General features: G+C 37.7%; 1 protein-coding gene across 2 annotated transcripts in view; it reads left to right on the plus strand.

The window, feature by feature from the left end:
- Positions 1-20,471, plus strand: part of LOC106871899 (uncharacterized) — a 108,603-nt gene that overhangs the window by 86,488 nt on the left and 1,644 nt on the right. For both annotated transcript variants that reach the window (XM_089338134.1, XM_089338135.1), the window contains exons 6-8: positions 4,152-4,264; positions 12,679-12,816; positions 15,581-15,775. In XM_089338134.1, the coding sequence (XP_089194260.1) occupies positions 4,152-4,264; positions 12,679-12,816; positions 15,581-15,775 (446 nt within the window). The remainder of the gene's footprint in view (positions 1-4,151; positions 4,265-12,678; positions 12,817-15,580; positions 15,776-20,471) is intronic.

A 20,471-nucleotide genomic window follows, 5' to 3' on the forward strand; every position in this document is an offset into this window, starting at 1 on the left:
GGGCCCCACCCATGCCAGGTTCCTTAACTACCCTCTCTATGATGTAGCGCATCAGATGGAGGTTGTCATGGATGCTCCGGCCCGGCACGGCGCACGTCTGCTCCGTGCCGACCAGTTTCTCGATGACAAGCGCCAACCGCTTGGCTAACACCTTGGCCAAAATTTTCATGTCTGCATTGAGCAGAGTGATGGGCCTAAAGTTATCTATGGCGTCCCCCTTGTTTGGATCTTTCTTCAGCAGCGTTACCGCTCCTCGGTTCACAAAACCGGGAATGCTCCCGTTCTGCTGTCAGTTGCAGTACACGGCCGCCAAGACTTCTCCAAACAAGTCTGGCATACAGTTGTAAAGCTCGTAGGGCAGACCATCCAAACCCGGAGATTTGTCCGTCGAGCAACCCGCCATCGCGTCCCTCACCTCCTCCGCCGTGATGACCCCTTCGCAGCACTCCGCCTCTCTTGCCGAGAGTCGTGGCAAGCTGTGCAGGTAGGCACTAAAGTCCACCCTGCCTTCTCGCTCGCCACTCCTCCCGAACAGTCGGGCAAAATGCCGCTGAAACGCCTCGCACATCTTGCTCGGCTCGAGCAATTCGCGCCCCTGTTCGTCTACCAGGGACCGGATGGTGGCTCTGTTACCCCGCTGCGCCTCCGCCACCCGGGCCTCTCGTGCGGCTCCAACACCTTCATTCCTCAGAGCACGCATCCTTGCCCTGACAGCACACCCTTCGTGTTTAGCATTGAAGTGTTGGTCGAGGGCCAGATAGATAGATAGATAGATAACTTTCTTTTATTAGCCACACAGGGCTGCACACAGAGGGGACAAATACAACTGTAGAGCTTTTATTTAAGAAAAAAAAAATGGGATAGAATTGGAGAAATAAGAGAGGGCGTGAAAGAGGTAAGAGAGGAGACGTGAGTCATGGATTGGGGAAAATTGTCAGGAGAAGAAGGGGGAAACTGGTAACCAGACATTGGCTGGAGACAGAATGAACATGTCGACAGTAGTAGTGTAGTTGGAGATGGTAAAATAGGGCAAGGTGGGAGGGAGAAGAGAGAAAATATGTATTCAAATGAACTCGAGAATTATGTCATCAACAGAAGCATTTGCAACACCACTACTACCTACACCACTACTACCTACACCAACAAAACCAGTACTTCCACCACCATCACCACTACCGTCAAAACAACAGATGCAGCAACCACAATGATCACAACACCACCAGCAGCAGCAGCAGCAGCAGCAGCAGCAGCAGCAGTAGCAGCAGCGTATAGAAATAGTAACATCAACAGTGTGTCTAACAGTTTATAAGCTTTTCGTCCCGTGTATATATACACCAAACACATACATATATATGTAATATATGTCTATATACACGCACGCGTGCTCACTCACATAATCACAATAAAAATTGACATCAATCACAACAACGGCAGATCAGCGGGGTCATCACCATCATAGTCATCATCTTCATTATCATCACCGTCATTTCCATCAACGCCATCATTGTCATCAAAATTGCCATCTGCATAATCACTATATACTGCACAACCAATATTTCCTACTTATATTGTGCCATTCCTTTACGCCATTTCGTCTTAAAATCCTTCACCGAGATATTAGTCCCTTCACCCGACCGAGGTACTAGGCCCACACCCGAGATACCAACCTCACGCAACTTCGAACACCGTATGGCGAGTATGTATTATTTCCATGAAAACAGATCTCAAGCTATCCCACTACGGTTATACGATAAAGTGGTCTCCGTCAACAGTACTAAGTCACGGTCACTACGCATATATCAAGGAAATAGTCTTGAATTGCATCTTCGTTTTTTTTTAATAGCTTAGCAAGGATGGAACATTGTCCATAAACGTTTTCAGGGGCTCTGCGATTGATGTCAAAAATGGAGGAAGCTAACCTCAAACATACTGTTTGGAACTGGCTTGTGTCTGTTAAAAGCAAATAAGGAATTTATTGTAGTTTAAACAGAGCAATGCATTAATCTACCAACCACAAATAGGAACGTTCTCTGATGATATGATTTTTGAGCAGCTTCCATCTAAAATCTTCACAACGCATAAGTACTCGAGGCTAGGGTTGAAGGCATAACTTTTCACAGTATGAACGAACACGAAGAAAAAAAGCAGCAACTACGAAAATGACTTAGGGTCATTAGTGAATAAGGTTTCTTAACCACGTAGATGTGCCTACACTCATTTTCAATAACGCAATACTAAAAATCTCGAAGTCGCTCCAAATTTTAAGTTTTACAATCCATGGTCGTCATACGTAGAAACCTTTATTCACAGAATTGCATTTCAATGCTTAATCTGGCGATCTGCAGCAAAGCTTAATTAAAAGCCATATTGGAATACTAATCACATAACAAGCATAGCGTTGCTGATATTTACACAAAGATTTTTGATTCAAGTAAGGTGTCTACTATAGATTTTTTTTTACCTTTAAGTCTGTGGGGAAAGGGAAGCTCCCATCGAACTTCATTTTTTCACGGCCACCAAGATTGATGTGAAGAAGTAAGAAAATTATCTCCAAACCAGACATTTCTCGAATGTACCCATCTGGAATAATCTTTTATCTGTTATCTGTTATTTGTCTTAGTCGTTTGACTGCGACCATGCAGGGACAACGCCTCGAAGGATTTTATTGGAACAAATCGGCCCTAGGGCTTATTTTCCAAGCCTAGCACTTGTTCAATTGTTCTCTTGCCGGAGCGCTAATTTATGGAGACGCAAACACACCAAAACCGATTATCAAGTGGTTTAGGGGGATAATCCCAGACACAAAAACACACACGCACATAGATACACATGCACACACATACATACACAATGTGTGTGTATGGATAGATGGATTGATGGATGGATGGATGGATAGATGGATTGATGGATGGATGGATGGATAGATGGATTGATGGATGGATGGATGGATGGATGGATACGACTACTTCTTTCAGTTTCCATCTACCAAATCCAACTCACAAGGCTTTGGTCAGCCCAAGGCTATAGTAGAAGACGCTTGCCCAAGGTGACATGCAGTCAAACGGAACAAGGAACCATGTAGTGGAGAAGCAAGCTTCTTACCACACAGCCAAAAAATTATTTTCTTTCAAAATGGAAAGTGGGTTACTTCAGAACGGAGTATATGTAAGAAGTGAATAATACTTACATTAGCCCTGTATCAATGATCATGCCGCAGCTAGGAGAATGCAACGGACATTTTGACACCAAATAATGTGTGAGTTAACAGATTTTGCATGATTTTTGAATGACTAATATGTGTTTTCTACTTTCAATAAAGTTTTAATCAAAACTTCTTTTGAATATATAATATACTATATAATATCTTTGTCCGTTCATGATAGGACGCATGTTGTTTTTTTTTTCTTTACTGCTATTTCCTTTTTTTTTTTTTAATCGAAGTGGGACGTTGGACAAAATAGTTGAGAAACGCTCATCAACTAAAATCCATCCTCAACACATCCTTTTTTTTCAAAAAAAAAGAAACAAATATAGTTTAAACTGAACATACGTGTGTATGGCCGCAAAAATCATGACTCCAGAAAATTATGGTTGCAGGCGAAGTAATCATTAAAAGAGAAAACATCATAATCATCATGGCCATCATCATCATCATCATCATCATCATCATCATCGTCACCATCATCATCACCACCATTATCAACATTACCACCATCACCACCACCACCACCACCATCATCATCATCATTATCATCATCGTCATCAACAACACCACCACCGTCACCATCATCATCATCGTCAGCATCACCACCACAATTTAATACTACTACTACTACATATACTATTGGTGCTGCTGCTGCTGTTGCTGGTGTGGCTTGCAACAAAACAATGCGTTTAATATTTCATCGATGGTCTACAAATAAACAATTGAGATAGAGGCAACAGAAAAAAAAACAAACGAAAGAATTGACATACAAAATGTCTACACGACAAACTGCGCAGCTTTTCTTGACCACCATATTGTTTTTTTTTTAAATACATTATTATTCTTGAGATTTTTTTTTTTTTTTTGTGTTACGTATCCCCTCATTCTGTCAAAGAAATTTTCTACGCCAACTACTTACCCACATGCGTTTGTTGTCGTCATACAGGAACTGCAGTAACACTCGTGTGGAACAATTGGTCTATAAACCGACTGAAATGGAACAAGATTTGATAATCAAATGTGGATTCGGAGACATGTCAGAAGAAGTGGCACTGCGGAGTTAGTATTGTGGTTTCTAATGTTGATAAAGTATTAAAAACTGAAATACGGGTGTATATGCATATATATATATATATATATATATATATATATATATATATATATATATATATATATATATATGCATATACATTTCTATTGTATTCATATATCATATATGCATATATGAGCGAAGAGAACATTTATGAAGTCAGATGATTACGGTTAGATTGAAGTAGTTATCGTTTCCCACCAACGATGTAAAAAAAAATTGCATTGAGATCTTACAGAACAAATTTTATTTATGAGATTATATAGGACTACGTAATGTTATGGATATTTGGCTGAGCTGGAGCAAAAACAGAGTAGATAGCTCTCTGGTATCAGAGATATGAGAATACTGTTCAGCTAAGGTTACTCTTATGGTTAAGTATAAATGCAGGCGTTATATATAGATATATATATATATATATATATGTATGTATGTATGTATGTATGTATATATATTATTCAACACTGTTGTGTCGTTAAGGTTATTTTGAGGAGTCGATTATTTTCAAAATGCAAAAATTCAGTGTGCATATAGATAAATAGATAGATCGATAGATAGATAAACAAACAGACAGACAGACAGACAGACAGACAGACAGACAGACAAGATGTAAATTAATCATAACTTGGAAGAAACTCAAGTTCTAAATTCTGGAGTTACTATATTTCAATTTTGTCAGTTTTTGTTTATAGTGACAGATGTATATCTATCCATCTATCTATCTATCTATATATATATATATATATATATATATATATATATATATATATATATATATATATTATATTATATTATATATATATATATATATATTATATTATATATATATATATATATATATATATATATATATATATATATATATATATATATATATATATATGTGTGTGTGTGTGTGTGTGTGTATATATAGTATCACAAATAATAATAATAATAATAATAATAATAATAATAATAATAATAGGGAATATTACGAAGTGGCATAGTATTACTTTTAATTCCTTTATATATATATACAGTTTTAGATAGACTACCTAACTGTGAGAAAATCAATAACCGTTTGGAGAAATCCCTTACTAATTATCAATATATATTGGGGGAAGGGGTGTGTCGATTACATCGACCCCAGTCTTCAACTGGTACTTAATTTGTCGACCCCGAACGATGAAAGCCAAATAATAATGCACCCGGGGTCGATAAATTAAGAACCAGTTGAAGACTGGGGTCGATGTAATCGTTACATCCCCTTCAAAAAAAGACACACACATCCCACACACCAAAAAAAAAAAAGTAAACGCTTGCCCTTGTGGCAAAATTTGAAACCATTATCATTATTATTATTATTATTATTATTATTATTATTATTATTATTATTATTATTATTAAGTAGGCGAGCAGTCAAAATCGTTAGCAAGCCGGACGAAATGCTTGGCAGCATTTCATCCGTCTTTACGTTCTGAATTCAAATTCCACCGAGGTCGACTTAGCCTTTCATCCTGTCGGAGTCGATAAAATAAGTACCAGTTGCGTACTGGAGTCGATCAAATCGACTGGCCCCCTCCCCCAAAAAATTTCAAGCATTGTGCCTACAGTAGAAAGGATTATTATGATTGTTATACGAAGTATTAGAGTGAATATTATGAATTGTACCCAGTCCTACTTAAGTTGTGTTTGCTTAGAACTGAATATTTACGTCTATACTGTGTTACTATAAGTTTGGCCTCCAATTGTCGCCAGATCATTTATTCTATACATAAACGAATTCGTATTTTATATATCATAGTTAGTAAATATAAGTGTACTTTGTTACGTATTTTCAACGGCGCATTTGATACTCGACTGCATTTCTGTCCTCAATAATGACAAGGGAGTCTCTGTAACTCGGTGCAATGCAAATATTGCATTAATATTGCAAATATTGCATTAATATTGCAAATATTGCATTAATATTGCAAATATTGCATTAATATTGCAAATATTGCATTAATGAATATGGGCCATCGTTTGAAATGCACCGGTTTTTCGGTTTACTCAACAGCGTTTTCCTCCTTACCGATATACGTCAGCGAAAGATATGCACATGCATATGATAGATATGTGTGTGTGACGTATGTGGGTGTATGTACGTGTGTATGTATATTTATGTATGCATGTATGTATGTACGTATGTACATATTCAACATGTTTTCGCCACATTTCCATCAGTAAAATTCCACTCACAAGCTAGCACTGGTCAACCCAACTTGTCCTAAGTGCCACGCAATGGTTTCGAATTCAGAAGCACGTGGTTGCGAGGCGGACTTCATAGCCATACATCTGTAACGGCTTCCTTGCAGCTGACATACCAATTTTGACTATTCACGAGTGTGATTTTTAGAATCTTACATGAAGGCCTATTTTTCAGTTTTTCTTGTATTTTATTTTACCGGGAACATAGTGGAAATAAACACCATTAATGAAAGTGGACGGTGGCAACTTAATTACACATCTTCTGTTCCCCTTGCTGTCGTAAATAGATTGTATTGCACTTGTACGGTGCAAACTTGTTTTCAGATATGGCGCCTTCTTGTTCCAGTTTAAAATACCAAATCCTCAGTGACTCCTCTCGTTTTGTTATAACACCAGTTGTTGTGGCGTGATAACTTCATGTAGTCATAGGTTTGTCATCCTCAACACCACCACCACTACTACTACTACTACTACCACTACTTCCATTACTGTGACTACAATTACAACCACCATTAACACCACCAAAATCACTCAAAATACCGCCACCACTGTCATCACCGTAATAATTTCCTTCGTAAATACACCATTAACACCAATACTACTTTCATCATTCTCACAATTTCTACCGTTACCACTATCAGCATCACTAATGCCATCATCCTGTAGCATCACCAACGAGGTACTTTTGTGAATGACTGCTCAACCTGCAAGAAATAGCAACCAAATCTTCCTCAGACTACGTCCTACCGTTTTAAAGAAACTGACATAATCTGTGATGTAATCAATGGGACACTGTGCATGGAAATTCAAAATGGATTGTCATGTTGGGATGCTATTGATCAGATTTGCTCGATCAGCATTGACCTGAGGGAGGCGTGATTAAACAACAACAGCAACAACATGCATTATCACCACCACTATTATTACTACAACTTCTGAAAACTACCACCACGAACTACCATTACTAACACTATCAATGCAACCAACCATACATGCCACTACTTCCAACTGTAACACATCCTCCATCGTCACTGCTGTTGTTGCACTGTAGGTACTGGTGAACTACAAGCAACACTAACAAGAGCAGCAGCCATCCCCGTTCTAACATCCCTATTACCATTATATTCACAGTCTGTCAACTTGATAAGTAGTTTCCAACTCTTTATTTTGTGCGATTTTGCATGAATACCCTTTACTTGTTTTTTTTTTTTTCCTACATTTCTACCTTGCCTTTATTTTTTAGAGTTTCTTTTCCTTTCCTATTGTAGTTCTATAAAATCTTATTCCGTCTGCTTACCTCGTAAAAGCGCTTATTACATAGCATTAGAATTACGTTTATTATTATAATTATTTACATTTCTATTATATTTTCGTTTTTTACTTTCATTCCTGTTTCCTACCCTGTTGATATCTGACGTTGCTATTTTGCCTTGACTCTGTTCTGTTCTCTTCGTTTTCTTAGTGTGATGAAATATTTTTCTATATATACTTTACTATTTTTCTGTTTTATTTCTCATTTTCCTGTTTTATTTCTCATTTTCCTGTTTTATTTTTCTGTATTTTGTTTTTATTTTCTCTTTAACATTACACTTCAAAATATATTCTATTATCAAGATATATATATATATATATATATATATATATGTGTGTGTGTGTGTGTGTGTGTGTGTGTGTGTGTGTGTGTGTGTGTGTGTGCATATAACCTTAAATTCATGCCACGTTCTCTCACGAATTTCTACGGTGGTACATCGATTTCAGTTACTATATAGCACACAGCTAAGCCTTTTTGGCGAGTTTTGATGATTCTAGATATTCAGAGTAACCGACAGATCACAAATGTCTGCTAAAATATTCTTTGAAAACATGGCATGGATTTGATGTGGTACAAGTTTGTGTGTGTGTGTGTGTGTATATACTCATACACATACACGCGTATACATACAATAACGTTTTGATTTGCATTGTAATTGCATTTTTAAATGTTACTTATTTCTCTTTTACTTTTTCAGTTTACGTAAGTACCATCACCGGAAGCAACCGGCTTTTACTGTGTGTTACTTTTGGAAAATGTTTTCTTCGTTTTTCTTTTACTGTTTGCTTCATGTGTGTGTGTATGTGTGTGTGTGTGTGTGTGTGTGTGTGTGTGTGTGTGTGTGTGTGTGTGTGTGTGTGTGTGTGTTTGTGTGTGTGTGTGTGTGTGTGTGTGTGTGGGCGCGTGTATGTGTGTGTCTGCGTGTGTGTGTTTGTGTGTGTAGCGTTCTTATATCTTACTTAAAATGGATATACTGTTCAGAACTAGTAACAGTAGTTCAGAATAGTATGTCGCAAATAACGAATATACACATACACATACAGGGTACGGTGAATAAATTGTTGTCTAAATTACGCAAAAATGAAAATAGCACTAACTTCTCATTTTAACAGATATATTTACCAAAATTACATTAAAATATTTTGAATTTTTAAAGAGTAAATTTATTCAATAAAATCGCCATTGCCTATAACGACAGCCTCCAGACGACTTCAGAATCTGCTGCAACTCTTCTGGGTGGCCTTCTTGTTTAAGATGGTGAATCTTTGCCTTCAGTTCATCTTTGGTGTTTCAAGGAGTTTTGTTGGTCTCTTGCTCAACTGCACCCATACATAATAATCAAGAGGTTTGCAGTCTGGGGGGTTAGGTGGCCAGATGTTACGGTGATGTGGTCGCAGAAATTGTCTGACATTCATGACTAGGTTCTCCTGCTTGTGTGGCATGGTGCAGAGTCCTGTTGCCAGACATAGGGTCCTCCAGCAGCCACCCTCTTGACCCAGGGCAGCACTACCTCCTGCAGACACTTGATGTAGGCTTCTGTGTTGAGTCTGAGGCCGTGTGGGAAAATGAATGGAAGCATAACGTCGCCATCATTAGTGATCACTTCAAACACCATGATGTTGACTGGATGTTTGATTTTTATCCCTCTCGGTACATGTTTTGGGAACACGGCAAGCCAACGGTTTTTCATCATCTGATCCTGGCAGAAATTTTTCTTGTCTGAGGAAAGCCTAAGCATTTTCGGTTGGAATGGATGCTTGAGTTTGTTCGAAAGCTTCGTAGCACGGTTTTTCTCCTTGGGATAAAAATTGGCCCTTTCTCATCTTGTATGAGGAATAACGAGTGTTTTCATGCACTACCTGCCTGATAAGAAACTCAGACACTCCCATATATCCCTGGCCATGGACCTGATTGACTTGGAGAGATCGTTGTCAATCATGACCTGGATCTCCCCAATAAATTCAGGAGTACTTTCCTTATCAGTACGATCATAGTGAGTTTTCTGAGCTGCCATACCTTCGTAATCACCATTAGACTCCTCCAACTCGTTCCGAAACCTCTTCACTGTCCTCAGATTGACACCCAAACACTCTGAAATGTTCGTATCGGAGCTTCCGGCGCGAATGCCAAGCAGCACAGCATGTCATTTCCAAATTTCTGGCAGACTGAATTGCATCATGGTGCTGTTTTTCTCACAAACGGGGCCCAACAGACCCTACTATACTGTGTAGTTGACAAAATCAAAAACAAACAATGTGTATGCACGAAATTAAAAATATAAAATGGTGACAATTTACCCATCGCACTCTGTATGTGTATGTGCGTGCGTGTGTATGTATGTATGTATGTATGTGTGTATGTGTGTGTGTGTGTGTGTGTGTGTGTGTATGTATGTATGTATGTATGTATGTATGTAAATACCACTATTTAGAGTTCATAGCCAGCTAATTATAATGATGGGTATCTATTCAGGCAAAAAGATTCAGAAAAATGAAATTTTAGATCTTTTTTCGACCCAGGTTATATAGTATGCAGTCACATATATATATACGAGGGTTGGCAGTAACGCATTTTTTTATTTGCATTACTTTTTAGCTTACATTTGTATACGCCAGTATAAGTTGAAAAGTGACGTCATCACGTGATCAACCAGACTATCGCTGAGTGCAATATGCTCCTATTCGTTTTAGCTCTCGAATGATGCGTCTCTGCTAGCTAAGCGGGTAGGCCAACATCCCCCTTGATCGGTAACCTACTCCTTTTCAGGGTTACCCATTTGCGGTTGAGTGAACTGGAGCAACGTGACATGAAGTGCTTTGCTTAAGAACACAACGTGTCACTCGATCTGGGAATCAAACCCATGATCTAGTGACCATGAGTGCAACACCCTAACCACTAGGACACTCGAGCTCACAAGCTAAAAAGTAATGCAATAAAATTTGCATTACATTTTTCTCCGTGCGTGCATGTATATGTGTATGTGCGCGCGCACACACATGCAAAGTATGTTGGATAAGGTGTCCAGTCTAGAAACTCTGATCAGACCAGCCAATAAGAAAATGATTTCCGGATCTAGAACAGCCCTCCTACTTCTAATCACATCGTAATCACCAATTTTCTTCTCTTTTAAAAAGTGGCAGGGTTTAACGCGCCAAGATTTAACGCCAATATCTAGCGCTTTAGTGCTAGTAGCGTAATCCACTTTGCAAAATATTTGCAAAAGTTCCCGGTTGTCTCTTCCATTTGCATTTATTCCTGAAGACACTGGCCCGTAAACTTCAGGCTGTGCATTGAGCTTACTAGTCCGAAAGGATCTGTAAAGCTCTTATAAACACTGCTTCGCTTCCGCTAACAAACTTATTTTGCAAATACTTTACACTGTGTACATCGAGTTGATATCTGTACACTGTGAGAATTATGCAATTAATAGATAGAAACAGCTTAAAACAAGTATATACAGACAATTCGTTGATCTAGAAAAGTAAATATAGCGGACCCTTGCCATACAGTTTCAAATCATCCATGAAGAGGAGGTGGTTGATTGTTTGGGATTTTCCCTTTAGTTAGTACCCCAGGTTCATTTTCCTAAGTACCAAGGTCAAGGGTATCATGCAGAGAACAAAAAGCAACGGAGATAAGCTATCACCCTGGAAAATCCCTTTTCTGATACCCAGGGGGCCCAAGCTTTTTCCGTAAGATGTCAGTTCAATTTTCCACCCCACCATACTTCACTTTAAGAAACACGTTACATTCGTTGCAATTGTTATTATTATTATTATTATTATTATTATTATTATTATTATTATTATTGTTGTTGTTGTTGTTGTTGTTGTTGTTGTTGTTGTTGTTGTTGTTGTTGTTGTTGTTGTTAGTATTATTATTAGTATTATTATTAGTATCATCATCATCATCATCATCATCATCATCATCATTATTATTATTATAAAAGAGCAGTGTATACAATCAAAGTGACTCTGAGATAAAATATACGAAGCTCAGTATACCCATCATGACTACCCGTCTGATAAGAATACACCAGGCACAAGCATCACAACCATATGTGCGCGACATGGAGATCTCATATCAAAATAAACAGCGCATAACTTTGCAGGTGGGGCCCAATTAGAATTTTCTTCAGGTTGAGTAACCCATCCTGCTCAAAAGGTCCCTGAATAAGAGTTGTTTAAGGATGTTGAACGAAACACCCATGTTTCCAGAGGTGAATTATTCAAGCCCCCAAAGAATTCCTCACAACACATGGTTATGATGCCCATCTCTCACTACAGATCGTGATCAGAGATGCATATATCGTCAGCAACTAAGGGACATGCTCAACTGGTTAAGGTCATACAACTGACAAGCAAATTTGTGGTACTGAGCAGAATATTTACTTTAGCCCGTCTTTTATACCAAGACAATAAAATAATGATCCTTTGTGCTATAAGGCATAAGGCCTGAAATTCTGTAGGAGCAGTCTGATCTATTACACCAACCACAGTACTCGTCTGGTACTTATTTAATCGTCCCCGAGAGGATGAAATGCAAAGTAGACACCTGCGGGATTTGAACTCAGAACCTAAAGCCGGAAGAAATACCGCCAATTTCTATGCAAAATTATTAATAATTTTGTTTTCTATGATACTCGTTTATCCAGAAAAGAGAGATGGTAAAGTTAAAGTCGACAGGATTTGTAAATAGAACAGGGGGTGAGGAAATACTACTGAGGATTTATTATGATACTATTATAATTTTGTGAATGATAATAATAATAATGCAGCATTGTGCTCTTATTAAAACTTAAATTACTTTACGCTTATTCTAATGTTTCTTACTCTAATACAGTGCCTGGCCAAAATCCTAAAGACGTAACACTTATGATCAAAGGAACGCCTCAGGTCGGAGAAGAGCTGGAATTAAACTGCACTGGCAAAATTACAACGGTTCCTGGCCACTCAATTGTCATTTATAAAAGAACTAAAAGTAAGTATAAACCTGGCTATTTATTCATACTTATATGTCTATATATATATATATATATATATATATATATATATATATATATATATATATATATTTAAGAATTTAAGGATTGGAGAAAACGCATGTTATAATTGCATACTTTATTCCTACATATGTTTCAAAGGATTACAACGTGTGTGATCCATAGGGATCTTTGATATTAAAATTGTAACCTTCTCATCAGGGAAAGCATGGGAATCATCTTAAACGGAAGACATTATGACCGATTATGAAAACAATAGATGGATAAGGTCATGACTTGATTCATTTGAAAAAAACCGTTAGAGAATTGGACGCTGTCGGATAGTGGGTTGGACAACACACCAATAAATGTGTGAGAGCGTACATGCATACATAAATACACATACACAAACACACACATATACATGCATACTGATACACACACACATATATATATATATATATATATATATATATATATATATATATATATATATATATATATATATGTATATACATATACATACATATGTGCACTTGTATATACATATATATATATATATATATATTCCCATGCTTTCCTTGATGAGAAGGTTACAATTTTAATATCAAAGATCCCTATGGATCACACAGGTTGTAATCCTTTGAAACATATGTAGGAATAAAGTATGCAATTATAACATGCGTTTTCTCTAATCCTTAAATTCTGAAATATACTCAAATACCCAAAATTTCAAGGAGTTCCTGCCTTAAAAACAGGAACTAGACCACAGTTATTTTGTGTTCTTTGCTACATTGGTTTCTATTAACCCATTTATTCTATCAGAAGAATTTTTATTCATTAAGATAGAAGAAGTACACATAATTATATATATATATATATATATATATATATATATATAAATCAAGAGTGCAGAAAAAAGTACTCCGAATGTAACTACACGTGTGCCATTGCCGATTTATTTTCCATCTTTCAATTTTTCCCTTTCTTCTTTCTGACGAAGAGCTATGCTCGAAACGTCAAGCTCTCTCCTTTCACCGAGCGTCATGCTAATATATTTCATGTGCACGTCTTCACGTTCGTTTCTTTTTTCCGTTTTTATTCGTTTATTTGAATTGTGAGAGAGAGAGAGAGAGAGAGAGAGAGAGAGAGAGAGAGAGAGAGAGAAAGAGAGAATGAGTGGGAGGTACTTGAGCCTGTTCGACCAAGCAAATTCAAAGGGCGATTTTAAGTGAAGTCATGTATATCTAAGCATGATTAAACAATCATCAGATATGATTGACTGGCAAAGTATTGCTAGGGATCTTTTAGTTTTAATTAACATCAGTGGCAGCAAAGATTAATGATAAAAACAAGCTGCGTGGCTTCAAATGAAACTGAAAGAAACACCGATGAAAAGATATGAAATTATTAAACGAAACGCAAAAGCATCAAGTTTTATATCCCTTAATAATCTCAGAAAATCTCACGTAAAAGAGCCGTGTAAATTCTAAGTATATTGCGAATTCAGATGATACATGCACGCATATATGAGAAGTCTCAGAAAGGAAAAGGTAACGAAGAGACAGAGAAGGTGAGGAAGAAGAAAGAAGACGAAAGAAGACTGAGAAAATGGGGGCAGAGGCAAGAGCAGATTATTATTGCACTGGTTTAAAAAAACGCAAAAGAAAGTAATGGGAAAGCATAGAAATACATTAAGAGAATAAAATTCATAAGATATCAATGCTATTCCTTACTACCCTGTGGTACACGACCAGTTCGTTAAAATGCATTTATGCTCATGGGAGCAGAACATAAAACTCACGTTTTGGAGTTCAAATATAAACTACTAGAAGAAATTCTTCAGAGTCATTAGATTCTCCACACAACAGACTGCACCTTCTGCTGCTATTAAAACACTGCCGGCATTTCTCGAGTACCTTTCAGTTGATCTTATATAATGCAGCCTTTTCCTCCAACAAGCACGTCTGTCTATCAGTGTACTGTTTCGTCTTTCTTGGATCTTAAAAGAGTTGCTTAGTTGGGATTTGATGTGGCCTTCCGTTGCCTTGACATATCACTGCACTCACATCATCACTTTGGGTTCTGTAGACACTAACTCTGTTTCATGCATGACGACTTCTGCGCTATAATGGCCGTTAAGGGGTCATGCGTTACTACCTTGGCGTGTGCATCTTGTTTCTGTGCTTGGTTTAGGACTATTAGCTTAGATTTGTTTTATATTAGGTGTACAACTGAAAGAAATCCACATGATACTATCTAATTCAGTAGATTCACATACATGAGACTGTCCGAGCTTTACCAAGGAATTTAACTCTTGGTGCTTTCGCAAGTTAGTTTATATATTTCAACATTCTTTCTCTCGGTGTTACGATCCGGGTTTGGTCGAAACCGGGCTGTGTGTTTTTACCATAAATTTTGTAATATAAATTTTTGCACTTTGTGAGCAAAACAACTCTGACCATACTTTTCTGCTCTCATATGTTACATGGTAATTTAGTGATGCTCTCAGCTTAGGAGTATATGATTCCGTTTAAAATTGCCTGGTAACTTTGTTTTGCCGTCCATAGCTTGTGTATGTGTGCGGATATTCATTCGTGTTGTGTGTGTGTGTGTGTGTGTGTGTGTGTGTGTGTGTGTGTGTGTGTGTGTGTGTGTGTGTGTGTGTGTGTGTGTGTGTGTGTGTGTGTGTGTGTGTGTGTTGAAAGTGATATTTTTAAAGTATTCTAATTTTCTGTCTATTTGATGTACCGATGATTTCAGTGAACAGCGATTTCACAAAACTAATGGCTGGAGTTATCGACGAAAAATCGGTTGAACTGGATGATTGCATGATTATGGTAACTAAACTGTTTAGTTATAAACCAACCCAGGAGGACAAAGGACTCGAATTGATGTGTAGAATCACAGCAGATGATGGAAAATCAAGTGATGCTATGCAAGTCATCGATGTGCAAGGTATTTTTATTATTTAGTTTTTTTTCATTTATCTCAATTTTATTACATATTTTCACTGTGCTACCGCTTTTTATATGTAGTGTTTTGCTATGGATTTGAATTTGCTGTTCTTTTTAAATTACATTCTGTAATATTTGTACAATACTTACTTGTACAATATTCCGTACTTTGTGAGTATATGGTAATTCTGGGCTTTTTATTAATTTATTAATTTTCGTTTCTTTAATCATTCGCAAAACACTTATGATATTATGGTTCGTTACTGATACTAGTTCCCTCATTCTAGTTATCTCTATTTCCAGATTTTAGATAGTTTCGGATAAGATAGTTTCTTTATTTGCTTTAGAGTCCTAATTTGCCTTAGATAATACTCATCTATTTAGAGATATATACATTATATAGTTTAAAGTTTTCTCGTTTTATTTCTATTTCTTTTTATCACATGTATATACATATCTTTCTCTCGATGTAAAAACATCCTTGTCCTTGCAAAAAGGATTTGAAACATTCTTCATTGGTAATCCTTTATATATATTTTTTAAAAATCCAGTTATTATTGTACTGGTAGAATTGGTAGACTGGCTTGTAAATGCCTTTCAATATTTGTTACGGCCGTCTATCGTCTGATTTTAATTCCCATAGAGGCTGGCTTTACATTTTATCCTTCTGTGGTCGTTAAAAATAAATACCGGTCAAAAGCTAAGTCGACATAACCGATGTTTACACCCACGAAATTTTTGACATTACGTCTATCTAAGGAAATATTATTACTTATAGATGATGGTCTGGTAAAATTCTTTAAAATGCGTTGTGATTTTTAATTACGACACTGCGTTCAATATCTGAATACTGCCAAGGTTGATTTCTGCCTTTCCTAGGCGCCTCTTCTAAGTTTCTAACTAAGTTCCTTTCTATTTTATTTCTTTTTATCACTAACACTTACTAAACCTAATTAATTCTGCTCTAATTGCCTTTTCCAGGGCAAACCACCATTTGCTGTTGACGATTTCCCACGTCAACTAATTCTCTAATCCAGTCTTCGTAAACTTGGCACGCCGAAAGCAACGCAGTCAGCGTCCAGTAACTGGGTCTGTTCCTTCTAAGTTTATCTAGGTCGACCATACAGAAAACAAATTTGTAGTCTGTGTAGCCGACGATTTTGAAAAGTGGACAACTTATTCTATCCTTATCTACCGGCCTACAGAATACTCTGCTACATACGACCTGGATGATCCGATGCGATTCGCTCAATTCTACATTGGCACATCCAAGAAATTCAGCCGACAATTGTCAGTTGGAAATGTCTGAGCAGGTTTGCGAGGTTTTTACACCCTCCCCCACTTTTTTTATCCGCAAGACCTTCACAGTCCAGACGTGACTCTAAAACAGCGTTCCAATCGCCCACTAACACTAAAAGGTCGAGACGTCCCCAGGAAACCCTCCAGACATCTGAAGATATTTGGTTGCACTGCGCCTTTCGGAGCATAAACAACCATTAGTCTGAAGGCAACTTGTCACTATTGTTTACATCCAGGACCACCAATTTACCTTCTGAGTCCTGGAAGATAGTCCTTATCTTGAGATCCAGACCTCACCGGAATAACACCACATCTCCCACCCTTCCGGTTGGACATGGGGATGAATAAATCTCGTATCCACCGAAAATGGGCATGGAAGCTCGCCAGCCGGAGAGACTTGTTTCACTTAGTGACTTGAGGTCGTTGAGTAGAAGATGGCCTTGTTCTCAAAGCGGCCCCAAACCACGTGCATTTATACCGCCTATTCTGAGCAAGGCCATGTTAGATTAACGAATAGAAGCAGAAAAGGGTATTTACAGTGATTTTGTTGGAGAGGTGGGGATGACTCATGGGTATATGTAGATGTTTCCCAGAACAGTTCTTTAGACAGTCTTTTGTTGATATTTCTCATGAAAGCCCTACTCCTTCAGTATATTTAGTTTTTATGGCGTTGTATGTGTTGTTCGATGTGTTCTTTATATGTGTGTAGGTAGGATTTTTTTTGGTGTGATAAAATCCGTGTGTGTGTGTGTTGTCCGTTTGGTCATATATATATTCCATCAGTTCCTTATTGTCCGTTTTTATTGTTGTGTAATGTTTAAACTTTGCTGGTGCTGGGATATGCGATCTAAGAGTTATGTGTGTAAATTTGGTTGTACATGTAATGATGGTGTCTGTGCGAGTGGCGGTGGTAATGGTAGTGACAAGGATGGCGTTGCTTACGGTACTGGTGTGACTGATGTTGGGATGGTATTTGTTTACCATTTCTCAAAGGTGTCCCCCAATCCTTAGATCATGCCTACCAGTTTTTTGTGTTGGTGTCAGTGTGATTTTGTTTCTTTTCCTTTTCTTAGACTTGCTGACATTTTACCATTTAAGCTCTTTGTCGTCACCCTCACCACAGGACATGTCCGAGTGGTCCGAACACGAGCGGGCATGTCTTCGGGAGACTTTTGCGGTTGTTTTGTTGACAAAGTTGTTATTTTTGTGGATTCTGATTCTGTTGTTTTTCCTCCTGCCTGGAATGTGGAACCTATAGACGTTGATGCGTTCTCTGTTCTGTTTGCTGCTGTTTCTTCCACTGTTGTTCTTGATATTGTGTTCTATTACTGCTGTAGGTGCTGCTGTAATTGTTGTTGCTGCTACTGTTACTGTTGTTTTTGCAGTTGTAGTGGTTACCTGCTTCTGCTGGTGTTGTTGCTATTGTTGTGATCGTGGTAGTGGTAGAAAAGTGGAGATCTCCCTTCTCTGTTTTGCTGTGGGCAAAAGGCCTTCTGGCGGTTTGTGTCCCCAAACACTTGACACCTCAACTTTCTGCCTTCAACGACTATGTGGAGCTCGGTGCCATCTAAAAAATTTATGATAGCAGGGATTGCTTCTACACTTTCGTGATCTATCTGCACCGACTGCTCCATACCTAGCCCTGCAGATTCTGCACCTACAGGATATATGTTTTGTCCTCTATGTCCAGGAGGACAGCTGCTATCAACATCAGATATCTATTTCTGATGGTATGTCTCCAATTAAACTTTCGTTACTTGACGGCTCAGGTATATAAATACGAGAAATATTCATCTTTTGAAGTCAAAGTGGAATGCGCCTTTGCCTTCTCTTCTGTGGAGAATCTCATCTTTACAATGCCATATCGCTCCCCTTCTTGCAACGTAAGTTTTCGTGTCCCGTACTGGACATAGTTTGTTACTGTGTTGTCCGTTCTAATTTACGATGTTGTACTCCTCTCATTTCGTGTATTATTGTTTTTTCTGAATGTGTTCTGCACAAAAAGGCCTCAGGAGTGTTGAGAGTAACCATTCTTCCAGTTTTTAAACATGCTTCCTGCATTTTTTTTTTCAATCGTCTATCGACAGCTTCACATTCTCTGGCGCTTGATTCATCGCAGCTGCGACACCGCTAACGCTTGACTTGTAGGTTTTGTCGTTTTCAGCGACTGTGTTGGTGTTAACGGTGGCAGTGGTGGAAGCGGTGGTCGAATTTGCACGTGTTAATTGCGAAGAATTTGTTTTTCCTGTTTTTCTTGTTAGTTGTTGTTGTTGCTTTGTTTGGTTTTTCTGATGATGATGATGATGATGATGATGATGATGATGATGGAAAGGTGGCGATCCGACAGAAGCATCAGAAACTTCGGAAACTTCAGAGCGTCAGAATGTAAATAGCCGGAGCAAATACCGCATGACATTTCTGTCGGCTCTTTACGCTCTGAGTCCAAATCACATAGGAGAGAGCTTTGCCTGCGTCTCCTTCGACGTCGATTAAAAAAAGTACCTGTTTAATGCCTAGTCGATGGCATCGGTTTACATCCTACACTCAAAATCATCATCATCATCACTATTATTATAATTATTATTATTATTATTATTATTATTATTATTGTTCAGTAGTTTTATTTTTATAACGTGCTTTCACTTCACTACCGAGCACAACTCTGTGTGCCTTGGGTATGTACTGTGGTTTGCTGTGGTGCTCTTATGTTTACTGTATTGAAAATGTTTTGCGTAGGATGTGTGTAGTGCCCAGTAGTGCAATTTTCTGTATGTTATATATATTTGTAAGTCCTGGTGTTTTTGTTATGGATTTGTCTGAATATTTATTATTATTATTATTATTATTATTATTATTATTGAGCGAGAGAGCAGTGCATGCCATCAAAGGAACACCGGGGTAAAATATACGAAGTCCAGTATATCCATCATGACTACTCGTCTGATAAGGGTACACCAGGCACATGTGTGCGACTTGGTGATCACATCTCATGATAAACCGCGCATGACATTGCAGGTGCTGTCCAGTTAGAATGTTCGTCAGGTTGAGAAGTCCATCACGCTCAAAAGGGCCCTAAATAGGGGTTATTTAACCCATATATGTCCCAGTTGAACGAAACACCCATGTTTCCAAATGTGAATTATCCAAACCTCAAAGAGTTCCTCTCAACACATGACTGTGATGCTCCCCAACTACTTCTGCTCATGATCAGAAATGCAGATATCGTAATTATTGTTATATCGTTGTTGTTATTACTATTAACATTATTATTATTATTATTATTATTATTATTATTATTATTATTATTATTATTACTATTATTACTATCATCATCATCATCATCATCATCATCATCATCATCATCATCATCATCATCATCATCATTATTATTATCATTA

This window comes from Octopus bimaculoides, chromosome 20 (assembly GCF_046866305.1).
Source record: "Octopus bimaculoides isolate indiv1 chromosome 20, ASM4686630v1, whole genome shotgun sequence".
NCBI classification, from domain to species: Eukaryota; Metazoa; Mollusca; class Cephalopoda; order Octopoda; family Octopodidae; genus Octopus; species Octopus bimaculoides.